We start from the raw sequence: 23,589 nt of genomic DNA on the forward strand, positions 1-23,589 counted from the left end.
AGACTCCCTCCTCTAGAACAGCCTGGCTGATGATGTGGAAGAAGCGACCGTACTGTTTTCATTTCCTTCCCACAATCATGCAGCATGTGTGTTGTTGTCTTTGTAAACACAATCTAGGTCCATATTTCTCACTAAAAGGTTAGTACTTCTTAGAAATGAATGCCTTGTGTAGATGTCTTTTCACTGCACCGGTACGAGTTTATGTCCTGTGTCACATTTACATCGGTAAATAATCTCACTCAGGTATTGTATATCTGTACATAGGGAACTCTCGCTGATTATAATCATTTATAATCCCACTATACAATGTCACCTAGAAGCAGTTTACTTTTGAATGTAGTTCCTTGAGGAGTCTTAGGGAGTTTTTTCCTTGCCACAGTTGTCTTAAGGATCTAAATCTACACAAATCTTCTTTGTGACAAAGTCTGTTGTTACAAGAGCCATGTAAAACAAAACTTAATGTCATTTATTTCTAAATTGCCTGGCAGCTTTTTTCTTTGCTCTGATTCACACCACGGAAAATCCCTGTGGCCTGTGCCTTTACTGAAGACAGGTTTGACTTATTCTGGTGCTAATGTCATATTTCTCCTGGTTTTCTCATGGGATGAGACCATCAAAAGGATTTGTTTTTAAATCACCAAATACTACCAAATTTAGTTGACTGGTCATTCTTGGACATATATAAGAAGTTTATAAAGGTCACTTCATTTGAAAACAGTGAAAAGAGGCAGGGAGGGAGGGAGAAGTGGGACGTGTTAGAAGGATCCAGAGTAGGATGAGAGGGGAAGAGTGCAGAAAGGAAAAAGAGCGAGAGCTGGTGGGAGTCATTTGGCTGTGTGTTTACTCTGCGTGCTGCAGTCAGGCACATTTAATCCACACTCCACAAGAAGCCAGCTCTCAGTCCTTCTCCGGCACGGCCGCTGTGCTGATGGAACGGTGCTCACCTCATTCTCTCCTCGCCGTGGTGAGGACACGCTCTGCTCCGAGGATGCACCTTTTCAAATCCTGCTTTGGAAAACCGGTACTGTGCTGATCTTACTGTGATCCGCTGTGTTTCTTGGTGTTTTTTTTTTCTTTTCCTGTTTGCTTGATAGGTTTGCAGAGGATATGTGAGGAGGGTTTGTTGTGGATGTTCAGTTTGTTGCCTGACGTGAGAGCAGAAGAGATGAAACTGACTGTTTGCATATTCGTATTCAGATACCAGGCCCGCATATGTTTGTCTCTTAATATGTCAGTGTGTTATGCTGTCTTTTTGGTAATTAAGGGTGAATATAGCATAACATTTATACACAAGATTATACTTTCCCTGTTGTGTATGGGGGAGAAAAGAGGTTTGTATTATTGTAATATGAACGACTGCTTCATAAAAATGGACAGTCATGTTTCACTGCAGTCTCTGCTTGGAATTGGGGTATGTAATTGTGTGTTTTGTTGCCCGTGTGTGTGTGTGTGTGTGTGTGTGTGTGTGTGTGTTCAGAAGCCGGAGTCGAGGAATTCGAGGGGCAGTATTGACCGGGAAGACGGTGCTCTCCAGGGACTGGTGAGTTCCCATAACCCTTTGCTTGTTTGTGTTTCATCACAAAGGTCATACTGAGTACACATATTGTATTTTATATACATCCTCCTGGCGCCTTAGGCCATTTTGAGAGTTTTATGATAGAGGGAGCATTTACTTTTGTGTTCAGCTTCAGTCTAGCTCCAGAGTGCATATAGTGTAAGGTTAGAAGCGGTGGCTAAAGGAGTGTCAGCCTGGGCAGCAGCCACAAGTGGCTATTTTACATGCCATCTCCAAAAACAGCACCCACAAACCAGGCACATTTTCACCGAGTAATTACAGAACACACTGTATGTTTCGGTAAGTTTGATAGAAAGTGCTTTGGAGATGTACAAGTGCGTCAGGAGCCGAGTTATGCATGCTTTCCCACAAACCACTCAATCCCACCCGTCAAACCAACTGTAATGCAGTAGAATCAGGGCAGAACAGAGAGTCGAGGTGAACGAAGAAAGCTTCTGAATGCTTGTTTGTGTTTCTCTTTTCATTTAGATGGGAAACCAGCATGTTTACCAACCTGTGAGCAAAGCAGGTAAAGTGCCTCAGCAGTGCCTACTGGCATTTTTCGCAAATGGTATAAACATGAGCATAACAGGCATGAACAGATGTAATAAACAGCTATGAATTTAAACTGATATGTTTCTTAACATTTGTCCAGTTTTTTTAGACTCACTGCGGTTATTTTTACCTCCCACATTGTGTGAGATATCCACACATACTAAACAATACCACGTTTCCTCTGCAGATCCTGGAGCTCCTCCTAAGAAACCTCCTCGTCCCGGAGCTCCGAGCCACCTGAGCAGCACAGCCAGCATCAGCCCCGTGGACAGCTATAACGAGGGCGTCAAGGTACACTTGCTCTAACTCTGTTATGGAGCATGGACTTTTAGTCGTCAGCCAGGTTTGCTGCACAGAAAACACTCGCTGCATTTTATAACCAATCTGTGAGCATGGCATAAAGCACGCGCTTTGGTTTTCCTTTTGCATCCTTTTATTTGCATGGTTATTGTGACCTACTGCTGAGTGACAGATGAGCCAAACAGATGGAAAAGTAAAAAGTGCAAGACAGAGAACTGAAAACATGTCAGAATTTTCCCCTGCTGCCTTTTAGCCAAGCGGCTTGAGTTGCTGCTCGTCAGCAGAACAGGGGAAAGTTTATTTTCCCAACTATGCAGAAGGAAAAGACGGGGCCTTTAACCCCCGACACCAGACACACACCGAGCATCTTTCACAGACAGTGATACTGTACATATTTAATACCTTTATTTAATCTAAATCTAACCTTATCCTTAGCATCTCTAGTAACCAAGTTTAGTTTTTCAAATAAAGCTGTTATATTATTTATTTGCATTTGTTTCTCACAAACATGTATATGGACCCACACAAAAAGTTCATGGTGCTCTGGATAAAAAGAGTGATCGGATGTGGTTTCCATCTCTGGGAAAACCCATTTTAAGCCAACTGGAGGATAACAGCAGAGATAAAAACAGTTTTCTTTTACCACCTCCTTTCCACCGCTGTGACCTCTGCATCACGGTCCTCATATGCTGCCAAACCCACAGTGCAGAGAAGCACACTTATTCGGCTGTTTTAGACTTCCTTTTTTTTTTTTTTGCCTGTGTGTTAAAACCTTCCAGGCAGTTTTACATTTGGAAACGCTCCACTGTTATGATACCGTCCTAAACATTTCAGTAGAAGCCTTTAAATTAACAGACCTTTCTGATCCCTTTGTGTTTACTCTGAAGCACCAAAGGAGCTTTTAACAGAACCCCTTTTAATTATAGACTATAATCATAATACACTTAATCTAAATCATGCAGCCCAGCTTCTTCTATTTTTTTCCTCTTATTTGTGAGTGTTTGCATGTTTTTTTTTTAATCATTTTTTTGCATCATTAATTATTGTTCCTGTTCTGTTTCCCTGCATCCATCCCTCCCTCCCTCACCCCCTCACACTCGCCTGCTTTATGCTGCACGTAGCCCTGGAGGGTAAGGACTTGTGTGTGTCGGTTATGTATATGTGTGTCATTTAGCAACTGCTGCTCTCACACTCATCTGCATGTTAAAGGGAGTTATCTTGTAGCCGTAATAACAGACATCATGATGCTATTATACTAGACACTCCTTTATGTCTGATATTAAATGAGTGTGAGACTGCAGTTACTGTCTGTATTATAGTTTCATTAGAAATTAGAAAAGAATTTAAAGGTACAGTAAGTAAGGTTTTACTGAAAGCTTATTAAAAAACTGCAGTATTATTATAATTTTATATAGACATTTATACTGTGAAATACTAATACTCCAACATTAACTCTATTTCCATTAGAGGAGGAACTACAGCGCCTTGATTAGGTATTTTTTCTTTTCCACAATTTTGTAGTGTTATCAGACTATTTGTTAGTGATTTCTTAAAAAGAAATATTTCTTTTCTGCAGTGTTTAAAATCACTTTTCTATTTATTTTCTATAGCAAGAGATCCTGCAGGCTTACTTACTTATTGTACCTTTAACGTAGAAGTGTCTTGTGTCACAAACCTTAAGAGTACAATACTTGTGTTTGTTGATGTCTCTATCATCACAGGGTTTGTTGTTGCTGTTAAGGCACATGGGTTTAAGGTTTCTCTCTGTATGCTAACTTTATATTAATTAAAAAACAATAATAATAAAATAAAAATACAGTACGAGTATCACTGTTGTAACAAGTGCCTATGACTTACGAATGGGAACAAATTTTATTAAAGTTGCCCTAAAGTTCATTTATGTGCTGTTAGTCAAGAACAGATAATAACCAATAAGATTATTTTTGGTAAAAAATCCCTTTTTTTAAATCCTTCAACATTGCTTTATGAAGGATTTATGCAGTGACACATATTCATATTATTCATCTGATATTTATTAAACACTACTGCCATCTAGTGTTCAGATCTAAGTACTACACTCACCGAGGCTTCTTTCCGAAATGTTTGCTGCTCTCGAACCTCGGCAGCACAATGTCCTCATCCATATGCTTTGTTCCTAATGCCTATTTCTTCACCAGATCCAGCCTCAGGAGATTAGTCCACCACCCACAGCCAACCTGGACCGCTCCAATGATAAGGTCTATGAGAATGTGACTGGACTGGTGAAGGCAGTGATTGAGATGTCCAGTAAAATCCAACCTGCATCCCCTGAAGAATATGTGCCCATGGTGAAGGTAAGACAGCCCACAAACACACACAATAACACGTCATAGTGAGTGGATGTGATGCTCATCTGTGCCGATCGTGCTTGTAGGAGGTCGGACTGGCTCTGAGAACGCTGCTCGCGACTGTAGACGAGACCATCCCTATTTTACCACCTAGCACACATAGAGAGGTCAGTAACTCTCATCATGCCAAATCTGCCTTGAACTCGTCCATCCTGAGTTTTATTACAGTGTCATCAATTCTAATTTATGTCTCAAACTACATCTTTACACACTGTCTGCACAGGCAGCAGATAATGGGCTGTATTTGTATGAACCTGTCCAACTGTGCATTACAGGACAGAAGAGGGAGGGACATTTAGCACACAGATCATTATGAAAAGCAGTAAAGAGTTCATCATTGGTGCTGCTGCTTTTGTCTTAGTTTCAAAACCAAAATTCCTTGTATTTTTGGGATTGAACCTCTAATGTTTAAAAGCATATTCAAAAGATTACTAGATTTGTAGCAGTAGGTATTGGACACAATACGAGGTTTGAGACATACAGTAGCTTTGGGTTTCTAAAAGATCTATCCACTAGGAGGAGGTGTGGTACTGTGGTGTGTTTACTTTAGTTTGAGACACCGCTAGTCTACACATGTCCAGGTAATGCATACTAAAGTGTGTAATGTATAGTTAAGTATGTCATTTGAGATAGCGCTGTTTTTATACTCTCTGCTTTAACACACATCTTACCATTAAGAAGGATGTACTAATTGTTTTATTGAGTGTTAAAGCATTAGATTATATTGTGCCAAGGTTAACGTGAGGTGATATCTCTGTGTGTTCAGATCGAGATGGCTCAGAAGCTGTTGAACTCAGACCTGGCTGAACTGATCAATAAGATGAAGCTGGCGCAGCAGTACATGCTCACCAGCCTGCAGCAGGACTACAAGAAACAGATGCTCACAGCTGCACACGCCCTGGCAGTCGACGCCAAGAACCTGCTGGACGTAATTGACCAAGCCAGGCTGAAGATGATCACTCAGTCAAGGCCACACTAGTCCTTTCCTCTGGAGCGCGAGAGAGAGACCCTATATAATAGCACAGGAGAGAGACGAGCGGACACGACGTCCACTGCTGGGACAATACAGTGATGTCATATATTGAATCACAACACAGCACAAGTGGCTCTTCACATGAAACACACCTCAACGCCTGACGTCTCACTACAAGAATATGAAATAAGCCTTTTCTATAGAGACCTAAACACATATGTTCTATGGACTTGAAGATACAACGCTAATCATGTTTTTATTGTCCTGTTTGTGCTGGCTGTTTGTTTGTTTTTGTTTTTTTTTTAATTAAGTTCAGAGATGAACTCCAGCGAAACACTTTTATCTGAGAAAACACCGCAACTGGAATCCACATGGAAATCAGAGCTAATACAGAGCCTGGAACAACCCAAAGGTGTATTACAGACACACACACACACACACTTCCTCTTTTGAACTGTTCTACGGCAAGATCCTGTCATTATTCTGACACACACCGAGGGCTCACACTGTTCTTTTTATCCTCTGACTTCCACTCAGGGGGCACCTGGAGACACGACACAACACACCATGCTGTTTAACGTCATCATATTCTGCACAAGAATGCATATATTTTTTAAAAAATTGTCTATGAAATTAAGATAAAAAAAAAAGTGTATCTAATACTGGGGTATTAATGGGTATAAAATGTCATCAGGGACTGTTAGAAACCAATTCAATTCAGTAAACACCTCTTATTCATATCAGACAGTAAAGCACACTTTTAATAGCTCAAGGCCTTTTCTTACTCATTGCTTCCTCAAAGTAAAAGCTGGTAAATGTAAACAAAGTCCACATTTACTACAAATCTCTACGTCTTTCCCCAGGCTGATCCACTTGGTCATGTCGCCCCGTGTATAGTACAATCTCTAAATGAACCCACTTTGTCACTCTGATAAATTATTCTCAGGAAAAAAAACTGACTGTACAGAACATTTAACTAATAAAATGTGTTACTCTTGTATTCAGGATCCTCCTGATTTATTTCTTACAGACTTTGGTTTGAGCTTCAGTGGTAAGGAAAACCTCCCTGACGCAACATGAGGAAGAAACTCTGCTCAAAACCAGACTCAAAATGTGTAAAAGAATAAAGAACAGTACTAAGTATATTTACAGGGTGTTCTGTATGAGCAGATTGGGACGAGCACAAGACAGGCTTTCTGATTACAGCAGCAGCTAGAGATATAAATCTACAGTATCCAGGTGAGCGACTGTAACAAGGGTAAGACTTGAGCGTTAACTGTTTTTGTGATCAGATCTTCCCCATGACCCTAATTAGGAATAAAGTGGGTATAGAATATGGATGGATGTTCAGATCTTTGTGGTGTTCATTTTGGACCATTTACATGAGCTCATGAGCAGGTGAGCTCTACAATAAGGTACTTGTTGACTGGACCCTCCATCTCTCAGGGTACAAAGACAGGTAAAACATTGGCTCCACAAACAATGGGTGAAGACCCATCTCTTCCTGGAATACTTAAACTAGCACTTTTTAAACAAACCTGCTTGTTTAGAAAATAAAGTTTGGGTGCACTATCTATCCTCCCAGCAGTGTTTAAGACTCATTGGATCCTCAGTCTGTGACCTACCAATCCAGTATTGATGCATTAATTGATGGACTTCAACACTCTTTTGTACATCACTCTGGATAACACCATCTGCAAACGGCCTTAAATTTAAGGCCTGTTTGAAACACAACTGAGGGTTTTTACTGAAAACATATCCAGTGAAGGATGCAATGTAGAATTCATTTTAATGAACATGAATAGTCTGTGGTGTTGACTGTGGTTAGAGATTGTAGAATATGTCCACCAATACTTTAACTAGTGAGTTTGACCTATCTGTATGAGTAAACATGAAACTGAATAGGAAGTGTCACTGGTCAGGCATAATGAGCACTGACAGGTGAATCTCATCATGGCAGCTGTTAGTGGGTGGGATATTAGGTAGCAAGTGAACATTTTATCCTCAAAGTTGATGTTAGAAGCAGGAAAAATGGACAAGTGTAAGGATTTGAGCGAGTTTGACAAGGGCCAAATTGTGATGGCTAGACCACTGGATCAGAGCATCTCCAAAACTGCAGCTCCTGTGGGGTGTTCCCGGTCTGCAGTGGTCAGTATCTATCAAAAGTATCCTTCAACTCCAGTAAGTTACAACTTACTGGAGTTTAAGGATCTGCTGCTAACATCTTGGTGTCAGATATCACAGCACACCTTCAGGGATCTAGTGGAGTCTATGCCTTGAAAGCAAAATGAGGACCAACAAAATTAGGTAGGTGGTCAAGGTTATACATAATCAGTGTATATAAAAAACATTTAGCCTATTAATATACATTGTTCATTTTCCACTGTCATGAACAGCTATGGCACTTCTATCTTGCATGATTCGAGTTCCTGTTTTAATAACTGTACACCTACAGCATCAACAGTACCAACATCAACATACCTCCAGTACAAAGTCTTGTTACAAAAAAGGTTAAATACCCTAAAACTATATTTGACACAAAGGCTACTGAAGGACATCTGACCATGACCTGTTCAGCTGCTTATTAGAGTAAATATATAACCCCCACAACCACAGTAACATGGACAGGTCTTTAGACATTCAAGCATGTTTAGAATGTTAAAGTTTAGAACACTACATGTCCCCACAACACAAGGTGAAGGGGCTGTTAGGAAACTCTATAGGTGAACCTTAAGAGAATACTTTATCCTTGGATAGTTTAATCCCCAGACATCAGAGTTCTCAGAATCGTATAGGTTGTAAAAATGTAAAATCTCTTAACTGCACCAACAAAAGAGGTACACCTGCCTTTTTTTGAATAGTTTTGAATGCAGGGATGTACAACATCCGAGACACTATTTCTAAAGAAAATTTAAAAAAAAACAAAAAAAAACACAAGTTAAGATTTTCTTTTTTATTCTAAAAGCACTTTAGTCAAAGAGACCAAAGCCCATGTCATCATCAGACTCCTCAGACTCTTCCTTCTTCTCTTCTTTCTTCTCCTCTTCCTTGGCTGAAGAAGAAAAATATATATATATATTTAAAGCCAAAATAAGCTGTGCATCTTAAACTTCAAATCTGTTCAGTGTCATACTGAGGGGACACCAGAATTATGAAAATGAAATTCAAATATTCCGGATCATTTACCTGGGGCGTCTCCACCAGCAGCAGGAGCAGCTCCACCAGCAGCAGCGGCAGGAGCAGCACCACCACCAGCTCCCACGTTGCAGATCAGGCTACCGATGTCCACGCTGGCCAGAGCCTGAAACATAACACTTTTTAGCTAAAGAACACCAGCTTAAACAGTAAATCCTGAACCAATCAATCCATTTAGTGCACGTTTATCTCTACAGATTTTTGTATGCACACCATCATAATCAGTCCACAGGTGTCCGTCTTAATATTCGCACTTCAACATGTTTACCTGAAAGATTTTAACCACACCCTGGATGCTACAACACTAAGGCCATGTCCACACCAATACATTTTGATGTTCAGTTCACACAGAGATGGCATTTTTAGTCAATGAAAACGCATCTTTTTGAAAATGCTCCCCAGAGTATACAACTTTTAAAATGCTGTTTGTCTTGCAGTGTGGATGACGAATTTTTCACGACGACGATGACAGTCTACATTCTCGCTCGCTTTTGCAACTTTATACTCCTGTTACTTGCAGCAACAACTCCATCTCACCGTCTGTCCATTTTTCCTCAACATATTTCTGCGACTTATTTGCTTATGTACAGGGACGCAAGCGTTTTCAGACTTTTCAACTTCTGGGAAAATGATAATGTGGACGCTGTGCCTTTTTAGAAGAAAACGCAGTTTTAAAATTTATCTGGATTTGTGTAGACACCCTGAAATGATACTGGCTTTGCACTCATTAAAGAATGAGCCCCAGTACCAAGATACCCTTAATACAATGCCTTGAAAGAGAACCTTTACAGATACACAGCTGGACACACCTGCCCAGAGAACACCTGAAGACTAACTGTAGGTGTTAAGATTTTAAAGGACCATGTTTACAGTTAAACTTCTCTGAAATCAGGACATGCAAACCTGCTTTAACAAAGTTATAAATGGAATAATAGTTTTCAGCAATTAGCATGAGTGAAGGCAGTGGATGATGGAGAGAAATCTCAATGAAGCCATAAACACTCAGGACACCTATCTGATACTGCACTTTGTAAGATTTTTACAAATACACTAAAGTATCTCTACACTTTCAGGTACGAGTACAAACTCTGAATGCTTTACATAAACACAACCTTAATAAATAAAAGCCATTTTCTGCCATGTATTAGTGACCCCTAGAGAACACCAGAGAACCCGGACGTGTCATGTTAGGACATGTGAAGTTAAACACCACGAGGATCTGACCACCATGATCATAAATATATAAAGAATACTGTGACCAATAGAAAGTCTAACTTAATCTGGAATACTTTTCAAATAAAATAAACCTAGCTTACCTTAGCGAAGAGACCGGGCCAGAAAGGCTCGATGGTGACTCCGGCAGCCTTGATCAAGGCGTTCAGCTTGTCCTCCTGAGAAACAACACCGGCTCATTAACATACAGCATCAATAACTAGTTATTAACTAGTGTTAATTGTCTTAGACCCAGTTTAGATCATGTAAACGGTATAAGACACACAGAGCAGTCCTCTAGTAACTCTGTGCTTGGAACTAGTGATACACACACACACAGCATGCTAATGCTAACTAACTAGCAACTGATTTCTATTTAGTACATGATGAACAAATTAATACAATTTTAATTTGCTACTTGGTTACTGAAGGTTAAGTGCTAAATATCGGCTTTAATAGTAGCTAGCACGTGTAACACGGCACCACATTTCTCCCCGCTTCACCATGTGACAGTGATGTTGGCGCTACAACATGGCGCCGCGCCGACCCGAGCTCTGAATGAACACGTACCGTGACGGTGACTTCATCATCGTGGAGGATGAGAGCGGCGTAAATACAGGCGAGCTCGGAGACAGAGGCCATTTTTCTTTCACTTTATCGGAGTTTAGGACCTGGATGCCTAATTTTGACGGTGCTAGTCGCCGGATTCAAGGGCCTTAGCTTCGCTAGAAGAACCGAGCACCTTTAGGCACGTTCTCGTCTTCTGCACAGAGCGGAAAGGGACTGAGTAAAGGCGGGCCATCGCCTTATATACTCCTATACGTCACTTCGTGGGCGGGGAGAACAGAAGGGCGTGGTCTTTAGACGTCAATCTAAAACCGGTACTTTTATGCGTGTGTTTGTGTCTTTAATAAAAGACCTTAAAATAAATAAATTATTAATAAATAACAGTAAATTGAGGATGTTCTATTTAAAATTAACAACATTTTACATATGAGTCGATTTCAATCGGGATTCCAGACTCAAAAGTATTATTATTATTATTATTATTATTATTATTATTATTATTATTGTATAGACTTCCATCTTTTAAAAATTGTCTCCTGTTGTATTTTTCTATTAAAAATAAAATTTATATTTAAATTATCCAAATTAAACTTTTGTTTGTTTGTTCAAATTTGATCCATTTTGACAGCAGTTAAAAAAATATCCCTGTTGTTCTTTTAGCCTGAAATCTGAAGACATTTCTTATAGTGACCCAAAATACACAAAATTGAAACTTATTGTAAGATTTTATACTTTTGTACAGATGCTACATATTTTTTTCCCGGACATTGATACAAGATCTGCCACCTGCAATGCAACAAAATGACTTATTAAAATCCATTTGTTCTGTGATCGAAACAGTGATCAAAATAGGGGCTGTGGGGTCATCACATTATAAAGGTTTCTAAGCTGCCATTTTAGTGAGGTTATGACAGCAAGACATACTGTGTAAGTATAAGTAATAATGTCTCAAAGAAATGTAAGAAATAAGCTTTACGATTATACATTATATAATTATACATGACTGTGCACCAGTGCAAAAAACAAGGTCCACAAAGACATGGATGAGTGAGTTTGGTGTGGAGGAACATGACTGGCCTGCACAGAGTTCTGACCTCAACCCCATAGAACACCTTTGGGATGAATTAGAGCGGAGACTGCGAGTCAGGCCTTCTTGTCCAACATCAGTGCCTGACCTCACAAACCTAGAGGAATGGTCAAAAAAAATTCCACAATCCTAAACCTTGTGGAAAGCCTTCCCAGAAGAGTTGAAGCTGTTCTTTAAAGAATAAAATTAAAGTCTTTTAAGCAACATAAATTAATATCAATTAATTAATGTAATCGAAATCATAATCACCTAAGATGAGGAGCTTAGACATAATTAACAAACTAAGGCTTTAATTTAGAAACAAATCTATAGATGTTTTTTTATGGACTGATTTGAATCAGAAATCACAGAGGTGACAGACTTTGGTGGAGGATTTCATTTATTTCACTGAAGAAGCATAAGAACATTAGAAAATGAATATTAAAAACATATATTGCATATGTGCGTTTTCTCATGCATCACTGTTATTGTGATAACCTTAACATCAGGAATGCAGGTACCAGAGCGGATGGTGATTAGGGGGAAAAAGAATCCCACTGATTTACTGCAGCTTGTTTCCAGTTGAGATGCTTCAATCAGCTTTCTGATTTAAAATAAACTCTGCCAAAAAGTGTTAAATGTTGCAGCTCTAAGCAGGTAGAAATATCCTCCTCATAAACCAAAGCATGGATATCATGAATAAATGATTAATCAAGGCCCGTTAAACACTTTAGTGGAATATAGTACACAAACTCACACACAGATCATTCTCACCTTGTTCACAGAAACATCACAATTTCCCATCAGGACCTTCAACTACTTATCAAACCTCCTGTTCATTTGGCACGAATGTGACTTTTCTTTCTTTTTTAAACACTATTTAATGAAAGGTATCATACTTCTGCTTCAGCTGAGCTCATGTTCCCTCATTATTAGAAAATAATTAGACAAAATTAACTTAATGACACGTAAATCATAAGCAGGATAACAGGGAATAGCAAGTAGAAACAGTACGCGTTAATAATAAGCTCTGATTGAGAGAAGTGGGTGTTAAGGAGCTAAATCGGCTCTATCCTGAGCAAATCAAAGACATTTGTGGACATAAGCTGACCCCATTAGCTCAATAACATCAATTCAGCTCATTAGTAATCGCCCCTCCAGTCGAATATTCCATTATCATCTGACATTAACATGAGGAGAACAGGACACATGAGAACATGAAGCGCATGGAATAGACAAAAGTCCAAAGTAGGGACGGCGGATCCAGTGTTAACTGAACCGTGCGTCCATGTCCTCGTCGCTGTCTCAGCGTATACGCGTGGACGTCTCCTGCAGGAGGATTAGATGCTGTGGTTGGTTCACTCTTTGTGTGATTTCCGTTTTGGTTCCTCATCGTAAGACACGCCGTACTCGTTCACCCTGGTCTTGTCCACTGGATACAGCCTGCGAGAGACAAACGCAGTTTTTCCACCTGAATCTCAACTTCATGTACACTTTGATTAGCACATTTGAAGTGTACATATGGCTCACCATCGCTGATACAGGTAAATAATAAACACAGCGTCGTCCCTGAAGCAGGCCAGCCGATGAGACGTTGGCATGGTGATTATGAAGGCAAAGACGTCGTCAATAAACGTGTTGAATGCCTGAGGACAGAAAAGGTATAGACATCAGAAAACAATCTACAGACATTCTACTAGCGAGAGATATTGCTGATGACCATTTTTTAATCACAGCAGCTCAGACATTAATGCCAGCTATAATTCCAATCAAGCGTTTATTATTATTATTATTAGTAGTAGTAGTAGTATTAGTAATTGTTGCTGTTGTTGTATTGTTAATGAGCTTGTTATGCTTTCTAGGCACTCCACAAAATATAAGGCTAATAAATGAACTGTTCAAAAATGTTATGTTGTTTAACGATGGATGATGTCTAATCCCTAGGAATAAACAGGTATAGACAATGAATGAATGAAAGATGTCTAATCATTGAAGCTTGTGTGTTCAGATTTCTTGTTAAGATGACAAGCTGACTTTGTTCTGTCTCATTACCTTTAACAAAGAAAAAAAAAAAGAGGGATATGGTAGCTTAGTGGTTAAGGTGTTGGACTGCTGATCAGAAGGTTGTGAGTTTGGATCCCAGCTCCACCAAACTGCCCCTGCTGGGCCCCTGAGCAAGGCCCTTAACCCTCAGTTGTATAACATGAAATGGATAAGGGCATCTGCCAAAATGTATGTGGAACGATGGTTTGGAGATGTTATAAAGTAAGTAATACCACTACAAGGGATACACTGGTTTCACGGACATTCTACAAACTTAAACGATAAAAAGTATAACGATATTTATTTAAGAATAAGTGTCTGTGGTATAAAATATTGTTATTGTATCACTCCATATCACCCTCTCTCTCTCTCATATATAAAGTTTGTATCCTCTGTTTTACAAGAACAGATTGCAAAAAACCTGTTTGTCTGTGATATCTGTCAGTCTCTAGACCTTATGTGAAAAAGGTGTGTGTGTGATATCCGAGTCAGTTACAGCAGATGCGTCAATACACTCGGCAAAGACCGTATACGAGAGTACAAATGTTCTAAGGATCTAAAGAAAGGTGAATGCAGGTATAAAGGTAAAATGTAACCGTATAGCATGTATTTATTATAACATATGCTAATATTTTATGTACGTTTAATATGATTTATAAATGATTGAAAGAAACAGCACATTAAATGTCTTACTAGTTTTAATGTTTTTTTCATTTTGGCTTAAGGGGACACAAACTTGGCCGAAATTTTTTCCAATTCAAGAACCAAGTGGTGTATTGTTACATAACACTTTCACCAAATCATGCTCTGGGGAGAGAATGTTTATTCAATATTATTTCATTTGAGTTTATTTGCCTGTGTACTAACAGCTGGAGGAGTTGCTGCTCAATAAGATTTTTATTCCTTCTTCCAGCCAGAGCTTCATTGGTTAACAAAACATGATGAATATTGCTTTACATAGTCCCATGTCTCTACCCTCTCAGTACTTCTTAATACAAACCACTTACCTTGTACATAAAGGCCTTCCAGGGCAGATGAGCCACCGACTTTAACTGTTAAAATGAAGGAAAAACATAAGACTACTGCCAAAAACAAACAGGTATTAAACAGTTTCTCGTACCAAAAACGTCTCACTCAAACTTGAGAGTGTATGCGGTGTTTAAGGCGATGCTAACCTTGTAGTTCACAAAGAGCTGAGGTAGCATGAAGAGGAATCCAAAAGCATAGACTCCTGGTCAGAAAATGTAGTAATGTGTTTGTTAAAAAATAACCTCCACAGAAGGATTTATATTTCAATATCTATATACTGAACTATTCAGCACATTATTTAAATATTTAACAATAATAATGTTATCATAAAATAGCTTTTTCCTCCTGACCTTTCAACTCACAGAAGAATTTTGTCATTAGACTCAATTCAATATTATTTATAGACCTACATGTTTGGAGTTATTTTCAGATTTAAACCTAGACAATTTAAGTGATTAGTCACAGTGACAAACAACTATCAGAAATCAATCTCAAGCAAAAAGATGGTTGTGATTTCTATTACTGCAACAACATTATGTTTTACTTCCCTACTTCTAAAGCATTATACACCGATCAGGCATAACATTATGATCGCCCGCTTAATATTGTGTTGGTCCCCCTTTTGCTGCCAAATCAGCCCTGATCCATCGAGGCATGGACTCCACTAGATCCCTGAAGGTGTGCTGTGGTATCTAGCACCAAGATGTTAGCAGCAGACCGGGAACACCCCACAAGAACTGCAGTTTTGGAGATGCTCTGATCCAGTCGTCTAGCCATCACAATTTGGCCCTTCATCAAACTCGCTCAAATCCTTACCCTTGCCCATTTTTCCTGCTCCTAACACATCAACTTTGAGGACAAAATATTTATTTACTACCTCTAATATATCCCACCCACTAACAGGTGCCATGATGAGGAGATCATCACTTCACCTGTCAGTGCTCATAATGTTATGCCTGATAACAATGCCTATTAAACTATGCAGTATGCCTTAAAAATCTTGTGTTATGATTAACTCATGAAGTTATAGGTTCCATGAGCATAGATAATCTTCTAGATAATGTATCATTAAAAAAACATACCATTGACTAAACTGTTGATCAGCCAGGAGTACCAACTGTTAACAAGACAAAACATTCAGAGTTAAACCCAAAAGATGAGCAGTGAAATGTCTAAATGTGTTCTTCATACAGAGGCACCAATATGCCTAACATATTAGGAAACTGCAAGAGAGAGAGAGAGAGAGAGAGAGAAAAGCCGAACTTTGACATAAAACCTCTAGAGTATTTCAGCTGCTGAAGATAAAGCAAGAAAAATAAAACAGCAGGGCAAAAGTCAGGAGTGAAAACAGGGGTCAAAAATCATAGAAGTGCAAGTAAATATAGGCGCCTCTGCACATATCAGAAAAATAAATAAATAAATAAATAAATAAAGCAAGGTACCTTTTATACTTCACAAATACAAGTGCATAAGCGGCTCCACCCACACACAGTGGATACAGCAGGTAGGACAGATATTTCATCGCCTGTAAAGAACAAACAGCAAGCATACGCATCACCGTATGAGACCTAAAGAAAACATTTAACACGTTACATACGGCACATCTACATCTCCTCCTACCAAACTGTCATATTCCTCCGTCCGTCTCTCGGATTCGTCCGATTTGCCGAACTGAAAAAGAACATTTTGTCATCAGTTATTGAAATCAGTTAGTTAAATAAATCTGAAAAGATGTTTTCATGCATGTGTGTCCCAGAAACAAATCTACACTCTCACCATGAAAGTTGGAGTAATCCCTTTCCAGAAAATGTAGATTTTGAAGGCTTTCTTCACTTTCCACACCTTAAAAATAAATAATTAATTAATTAATTACTAAAGATGAAAATGTTTCCTGTATTATAATCACCTCCTGCTTGATCCGGGACTACTGTATTGTTAGTCTTCCTTCAGAGATAAAATATCAAAATACATTCCAGTATATCAGGTAAGGAAATTTTATTCATTTATTTATCCAAACTGTTCTTTATTTATTAGTGGTGTTTTTATTAGTGCTGTCTGGACGCACCTCGATCAGAGATCCTATTCCAGCAGGGATGAGCACCAGCAGGCTTGTCTGTTCATCGAGCAGGTAGAGGAAAATCACTAGAGTGCTGAAACATCTCCACAGCACTGGGAAAGCACACAATCATCATCATTAACATCAGTGCTAATAAACCAAGTCATAAACACATGCTACACACTACAGAACAACTTTACATGAGAAGGAAAAATGTCTCACCTGCTTTACTGGACATTCCCACCATGCTCTTCTTCTGCTTCCAAAAGCTGATGTCATTCTTAAACGCCAGGAAGTCAAACAAGAGCTGAGAAGAACATCGGTGTTTAAATACTTCGCAGTAAAACATCTACTATCTTTCCAATGACTTAAAAGAGATCTTGAAATGGAAGACATGTTATAAATCCACTTACATGAAAGGCGGCGACAAAGAAGGTCAGGGCGAGGAAGTAGAGATTGGTGTCCACAAATATACCCTTGATTTCATCTGCATCCTTTTCAGTGAAACCTACAACAGCAAAATATTTCAGTAATTGAAGTCTAAACTGTTTTAATTAGAACAGCTGGTATAACCGGTCAATGGTGCACCATCAACTACATTATATTTGATGGTTATATTTTTTAAATATATTCATTCATCCATTTATTCATCTTGTGTATCCTGGGCGGACCCGCAAAGGATCCGGAGTCTGGAGTTTGAGGCAGGAATATACTCTCGATGGTATGGTACACACACACATCCACAGACTCATTCACAATCAGGAGCAGCAATTCATCTAACAGAAACCTGAGAAAGCACTGAGAAAGGATGACATGCTGAGAAACTCCACACAGACACTGAGCTGAGATCAGGCTCGAACCATGGACCCTGGAGCTGTGAGCTCAATTTAATTGTCCTAAACCTAATTAACTGGTCACTTGAAAGAGTTTTAAAATAACACCAGCTTTATTTTCCTTCTTGTCTTCCTTCTTTTCCTAAAGCTGATTAACTTAAAACATATAAACAGTTTATTCTACACTACACTATATTGCCAAAGGTTTTGGGACACCCCTCCAAATCATTGGATTCAGGTTGTTTTTCAGTGGTTGGGCTCGGCCCCTTAGTTCCAGTGAAAGGAACTCTTAATACTTCAGCATACTGACTTTGTGGGAACAGTTTGGGGATGACCCCTTCCTGTTCCAACATGACTGCACACCAGTCTCACCAAAGCAAGATCCATAAAGACATGGATGAGTGAGTTTGGTGTGGAGGAACTTGACTGGCCTGCACAGAGTCCTGACCTCAACCTGACAGAACACCTTTGGGATGTATTAGAGTAGAGACTGTGAGCCAGACCTTCTCGTCCAACATCAGTGCCTGACCTGACAAATGCGCTTCTAGAGGAATGGTCAAAGATTCCCATAAACACACTCCTAAACCTTGTGGGAAGCCTTCCTAGAAGAGCTGAAGCTGTTATAGCTGCCAACACCATATTAAACCCTTCGGATTAAGAAGTCATTAAAGTTCATTTACATGTAAAGGCAGACGTCCCAAAACGTTTGGCAATATAGTGTATTTTTTTAGATTTTAGATATTCCGCTAATGTATTTTCTGAATTTATAGCCAGATGGTTCGGGTCTCTGGTGGTTCAGCGACATAATCCCGCACTCTCACTGCTGCAGCCCGGGTTCGAATCCCAAACAGGGAATAAACCTAGTCACTGAGGGGTTAACTTTTAGTGCTGATCCTAAAGTGGGAAGATTGTGACAGAAAGAGCATCTGGCGAAAAACCTGTACCAAAATTAAATATGCGGATCAGATGATCTGCTGTGGTGACCCTGAACAGAGAGCAGCTGAAGGACATCACTGATATCCAGGTTTTTTAATAAGCAGTGTTCCATTAATCATAATGAAAAGGCATTTGAATACATGTTCTCTTAGATCTATTTATCTATATTTTCTTAATTTCCATTCTTTTTCCACCAGGCAGTAGGGCACTGTATCCTACTAATCCTACACACTAATCCAAAGATTAAAACCAAAAATAAACCCAGAGCAAACAGCATCCAAAAGGAAAGCAGACATTCCGCACTCCTAAGCTGTCTAGGTGGCGTCAAGCAAACCCGATCATATCTCACGACACGCAGGTAAGAACCTGTTCCTTTTGCTCACCGAACTGCTGCAGCGAGTAAACGGCGTCCTGCATGTGGATCCAGAAGCGCAGCTTTCCCAGCGTGATGGTGTCGTATGAAATGGTGAGAGGCAACTCAGTGGTGCTGCTGTTGATCTCCTGAAAGACACACGAATGTGACATGCCGGACGTCTACAAACACACAACTTATCTCACCGTGTAAGCAATCACATACCACTAAATCTTTCACCCGGTTACTCAGCTCGTCTATGAACAGCAGAGGCAAGTACACAAACTTCTTCCCACTCTGATACCTAAAAAAAAAAAAAAAAGACAGACAGGAAGTAAGGAAATGTTCTGTAAAAAAAAAAAAAAAAAAATTAATTAAAATAAATAATAATAAAATAAAATAAAATAAAATAAAATAAAATAAAAAATAAAATAAATAATTATAATTAAAAAAAAAATAAAAGTACATCAGTGTGTGTACTTCTGACAACTGGCCTCATTACTGATGTATCAGTTCTCCAATCTGAATTTGTACTTACATGATAAATAAATACTTAAATAAATACTTTTAGGAATGTAACGTCGATGTGTACATGTATATAACAAATGTAACTCCATATATTTAAAACATTTTAATATATAAATGTGTGTAAATAAATGAATGTAGATTGACAGTAATATAGACTGATAGACAGAAAAAAAACTTTTATGTCCTGTGCTTCTGAGTCTGTGCATAAACTGACACAAGCAGACATTGACACATAATGTATACTCCGAATGATCAGCTCTGATCACGTAACTGATCATAAATTGCTTATTCATGTCAATGACACACACTAATATACTATTAAATCTGACGTTTTATATTAACGGTATAGAAATATTAAATCTAAGAAGAGAAGCAATAAGCAAATCGATTCAAATGCATTTTAAAAGACAAAAAGACTTGATGAAATGCTCTAAAATCTTTGCCAAGATTCTGTGCCATTCCTGTTCAAGTATTGCGTTTGAATTTCTAGCTATTGAGGTTTCAACCAGAGTCGAGTGACTGATCTGGTATGTCTCAACCTACACTGAGCTGAACACTTCCTCTTGTACTGCATGCCAACCTCAGGCGTGTTCCCAAATACATTAACAGCACATTCCTCCTCAGGTCCTGCATGAAACCCCTGACTAGAATGCAGTTACACACATCAGCCCCTTATCATATCATACAAACTAAAGGTTTCTGGTATAAACCTGAGAAATTCAGCCATCCATTTAATGAAAATAGCAAGCTTTATGTTTCCAGTAAAGAAAATATGTTTGAAGTCATTATATGAAGTCATGGTATAGATTCATTCATTTGCTCAGCTTTCTTAAATGAATGATCTATGGTTGCATAACGGTCTGTTTAAACATGATGTTGAACAAAAACAATCAGTGATTGGTTGCTTTAGAGGTCATTCAGATGCCGTCATAGGCGGTCATTAGCTAATAGATGCTGCTATGAAGTCCAGACACTTACATTTCTGGCATTTGGTAGACGCCCTTATTCAGAGACTTACATTTTTATCTCATTTTATACAAACTCAGCAATTGAGGGTTAAGGACTTTGCTCAGGGGCCCAGCAGTGGCAGCTTGGTGGACATGGGATTCAAACAACCTTCCAATCAGTAGTCCAACACCTTAACCACTAAACTACCACATCCCCAGACACAGACGTTCTGCTGTCAGTCTGAAGGTCTGGCTACACAAGACTAGCGCTGCACTAACATAATGCTAAACGAACACAAATTAAGCAGTGGAGATTCACACATTTAGAGAATTCTCAGGGTCCAAATAATCTCATATCTCAACTTCTAAATATCAGAATGAACTTAAAGAAGCTTACACTCTCATATAGCGATGCACGTCACTCGGTATGGCCTCTCGGTCGAACATGAAGTTCTCAGCCACGATGTTCAGTGTGAGACGGGAACGCCAATGAGACACGGGCCAGTCCGCCTCTCCATTACTCCCAGGGGTTCTCTGCTCCTGCTGCTGTGCAATAAGAGTCATTAATAGTCACGATTTGGCGGCTTCAAGTAAAAGTGTCTGTTAATATCCTACGTCTGATACATCACCCTCGCTAGTTAGGGAAAGAGGGAAAGAGGGTGTCACCTGGGGCAGCTCCTGGCCGGTGATCAGGCTGACCTCCGGAGGTTTGGGCAGCATGTACGTAGTGAGCTGTGTGACCAGATGCACTTGGCGTGGGTCCTGCCACGGAGACATTCCCGCCTGATGGACGAACACCATGCCGTATAGCGTTCCATTCTTCCGTGTCTTCTTCGGCAGGGACACGTTTATTAACCTTTAGAGAGAGAAACAATAAACACCTGTCCGGAGTTTGTCTGATAAGAGCCTCAAGATGGTGTTACTGGAACCATGACAGTTACTTCTATACTTTCACACAGCTGTAGTGAGTGTTATTTGTCCTGGGTCTGAATATTGTTTATGGTTCTTGGCCATCGCTCATCTGTGAAAGAGTTTCATATCGGTGTGTCGATCATGGTAAAAAATAACTGACAAATAAACGTGAATATAAAATCAGTATAAGAATATTTATATGACTTTACACTTTCTGGTTTCTCAGTAACACATCAAGTTGTGTTTTTTTCTGTATTATTCACTCCAGAAGTGAGATAAAAAGATGAAAGTCACAATGGAGCGACTGATTATAGATTTTGATAACAAGAACTAGTCTTGCAGATGTTCAACTACATTAAACTGTAAAGGGATAAAAAGTAAGCAGTGTTATTTAAAATAAATAAATAAATAACTGACAGACTGCTGTGGTACAAAAGGAATAAAACGCATAATTTTTTTTTTATCTGAAATACTCTAAAAGGACAGGACACAGTGTTGCCAGATTGGGCGAGTTCTCGCCCAATTGGGATCCTTTTGGTCACGTCTAACCGGGAAAAAATGCACTGGGCAGGTTGATAAAATTTTGGCTGGTTTTTCATGCAACTGGCAGGTTTTTATTTTTGACTATAAACATGATATTTTATTCATTTTCCATTCAAACGAACTTTACAATAAAGTATAATATGTAAAGTTGACGTTTTAATAATATGGTTCAGTTCAGCCAATAAGGATCAGGAGAGTCCTGTCCAATCTTGATTGGTGGGTTGTTGTAATCGTTGTACTCATTAAGCCAATATCACAAAGTTATTAACAAAGTGTTTTTATCATCATGCCAAAGTGGGCTAAATATAGGAAAGTCCTACTGAAAAGAATGGGAGAGCGACTCGTTCTATAATATTTCAAGAGACGTTCTCATCAGTTCTGTAAAGATTCTCAGCATTATGTCCCTATAAAAAGGTAAGCCTGTTTATACACTATTACTCTGCTACAAAATTCTGATGTCATGTTTGATAATTAAATAAAACGTATACAGGTAGCTAACATAGTGTGTGTCTAAATAGTGCCCTTTGCACTAACCCATTTGTTTTGGGTTTTCTGTTTGTTGTTGGATTAGTTATCAGAGTATGCATTTTAGGCTGATATTTTTGTAAATGTGAGGCTGTAGCTGGGCTGGAAATCTTCAGCCCAATCTGGCAACACTGAAGACACACAGGACGATGGCGAAATATGTGAGTGTTCCAGGAAACTAGGCACATTTGGTTCCTGCACTTATGAACATTTTGTACACAGTTTGTTGTATATCATGAGCATCGTGTTTCCTGTGATGAAATAAAGCCTGCAGCACTGACACGAATGCCAGCAGGGTGAACCACTATACCTCTCAAATCTGGTGTTAACATCGAAATCCTCCTCCCTGTGGATGAGTGTGTGTCCTCCTTCACCGTTGGCACGCAGAGCTGTGTAGATGCTCACCTGTGTAGATCACGAGCATGACAAACACATGTGTAAGGCTGTCATGTTCATCACATACAGATGGAAGCTGAGGAACCACAGAGACATGAGAAAGCATGGGAAATGTTAGACGGTGCATGATGCTCACCTGCAGGCGAGGTTTTCCTGCAAGATAAGGACTGATGCAGTTGTCACCTCTGGGTTTTTCACATGGTTTAGTGTACACGATGCCGTACATCACCCAGCACGTGTGCAGCACGTAGACGATGAAGACCCCCACTATGATGGTGGTCAGAGAGGTCTTCTGAAACATGCTGCCTCTTTTACTCGGCTATATATCTGACCGGATGAACAATACTGATCTGTAGAGCTACACACTCATGATGTGAAACACCCGACCCCTGCTACCCGACATGCCCGTGCTGCTGCACGCGCAGCTTGTGACACGTAGGGTTTAAGTCCGTGATCCTTCAACCAGCTCTCCGACATCACCGGCTAAAAAAGTATCATCCTAACAAATCCTCCTAATTACGGTCCTCTAAAGTATCTTTATCCACGAAGGAATGCGCATAAAGCAGCGGGATCCGGAATAAAACCACAGCTTTATAATAATTTTAAAGCGATCATCGGTGCAGTTTTCCAGACAAGAACCGTATTATAACTTCCGTGTTGACTGTTTGTTCCGTGTTGC

General features: G+C 39.4%; 3 protein-coding genes across 18 annotated transcripts in view; 1 reads left to right on the forward strand and 2 right to left on the reverse strand.

Annotated features, from left to right (window-relative positions):
* The window catches only part of ptk2aa (protein tyrosine kinase 2aa), an 85,576-nt gene extending 79,034 nt beyond the window's left edge, over positions 1-6,542 (forward strand). For all 15 annotated transcript variants that reach the window (XM_058378379.1, XM_058378377.1, XM_058378372.1 and 12 more), the window contains 6 exons: positions 1,478-1,540; positions 2,045-2,084; positions 2,298-2,401; positions 4,588-4,743; positions 4,824-4,904; positions 5,564-6,542. In XM_058378379.1, the coding sequence (XP_058234362.1) occupies positions 1,478-1,540; positions 2,045-2,084; positions 2,298-2,401; positions 4,588-4,743; positions 4,824-4,904; positions 5,564-5,776 (657 nt within the window). In that variant the 3' untranslated portion in view covers positions 5,777-6,542. The remainder of the gene's footprint in view (positions 1-1,477; positions 1,541-2,044; positions 2,085-2,297; positions 2,402-4,587; positions 4,744-4,823; positions 4,905-5,563) is intronic.
* Positions 6,543-8,708: 2,166 nt separating this feature from the next.
* On the reverse strand, positions 8,709-10,973 carry rplp1 (ribosomal protein, large, P1). Its single transcript, XM_058378384.1, has 4 exons — positions 10,748-10,973; positions 10,282-10,356; positions 8,957-9,071; positions 8,709-8,822 (listed from the first exon to the last, which is right to left on the reverse strand). Exons 1-4 carry the CDS (start codon positions 10,817-10,819, stop codon positions 8,740-8,742), a joined length of 345 nt encoding a protein of 114 aa, XP_058234367.1. The 5' UTR covers positions 10,820-10,973; the 3' UTR covers positions 8,709-8,739.
* A 1,219-nt stretch (positions 10,974-12,192) lies between these two features.
* Positions 12,193-23,589, reverse strand: clptm1l (CLPTM1 like). Of its 2 annotated transcripts, none has more exons than XM_058378090.1 (17): positions 23,047-23,589; positions 22,825-22,919; positions 21,201-21,390; positions 20,932-21,080; positions 19,285-19,363; positions 19,091-19,208; positions 17,352-17,446; positions 17,161-17,245; positions 16,948-17,051; positions 16,659-16,724; positions 16,503-16,553; positions 16,325-16,407; positions 15,965-15,999; positions 15,029-15,084; positions 14,861-14,905; positions 13,341-13,456; positions 12,193-13,253 (listed from the first exon to the last, which is right to left on the reverse strand). In XM_058378090.1, exons 1-17 carry the CDS (start codon positions 23,209-23,211, stop codon positions 13,169-13,171), a joined length of 1,617 nt encoding a protein of 538 aa, XP_058234073.1. In that variant the 5' UTR covers positions 23,212-23,589; the 3' UTR covers positions 12,193-13,168. The 2 variants fall into 2 exon arrangements, with proteins under 2 accessions (XP_058234073.1, XP_058234074.1); XM_058378091.1 differs by having other exon boundaries at positions 20,932-21,077; positions 23,047-23,588.

Source organism: Hemibagrus wyckioides, linkage group LG24 (assembly GCF_019097595.1).
Source record: "Hemibagrus wyckioides isolate EC202008001 linkage group LG24, SWU_Hwy_1.0, whole genome shotgun sequence".
Classification (NCBI taxonomy): Eukaryota; Metazoa; Chordata; class Actinopteri; order Siluriformes; family Bagridae; genus Hemibagrus; species Hemibagrus wyckioides.

What these genes read in the sequence shown, in the direction of transcription:
- clptm1l (XM_058378090.1), bottom strand. Translation starts at nt 23,211, where the DNA reads ATGTTTCAGAAGACCTCTCTGACCACCATCATAGTGGGGGTCTTCATC. An exon ending in GTTAACACCAGATTTGAGAG is followed by an intron (nt 21,391 to 22,824) that starts GTATAGTGGTTC and finishes CTCTCTCTAAAG; the next exon opens with GTTAATAAACGTGTCCCTGC. An exon ending in GTATTTGTGAAGTATAAAAG is followed by an intron (nt 16,000 to 16,324) that starts GTACCTTGCTTT and finishes TCTTGTTAACAG; the next exon opens with TTGGTACTCCTGGCTGATCA.
- rplp1 (XM_058378384.1), bottom strand. Translation starts at nt 10,819, where the DNA reads ATGGCCTCTGTCTCCGAGCTCGCCTGTATTTACGCCGCTCTCATCCTC. An exon ending in ATGATGAAGTCACCGTCACG is followed by an intron (nt 10,357 to 10,747) that starts GTACGTGTTCAT and finishes GTTGTTTCTCAG; the next exon opens with GAGGACAAGCTGAACGCCTT. An exon ending in GGCCCGGTCTCTTCGCTAAG is followed by an intron (nt 9,072 to 10,281) that starts GTAAGCTAGGTT and finishes GTTATGTTTCAG; the next exon opens with GCTCTGGCCAGCGTGGACAT.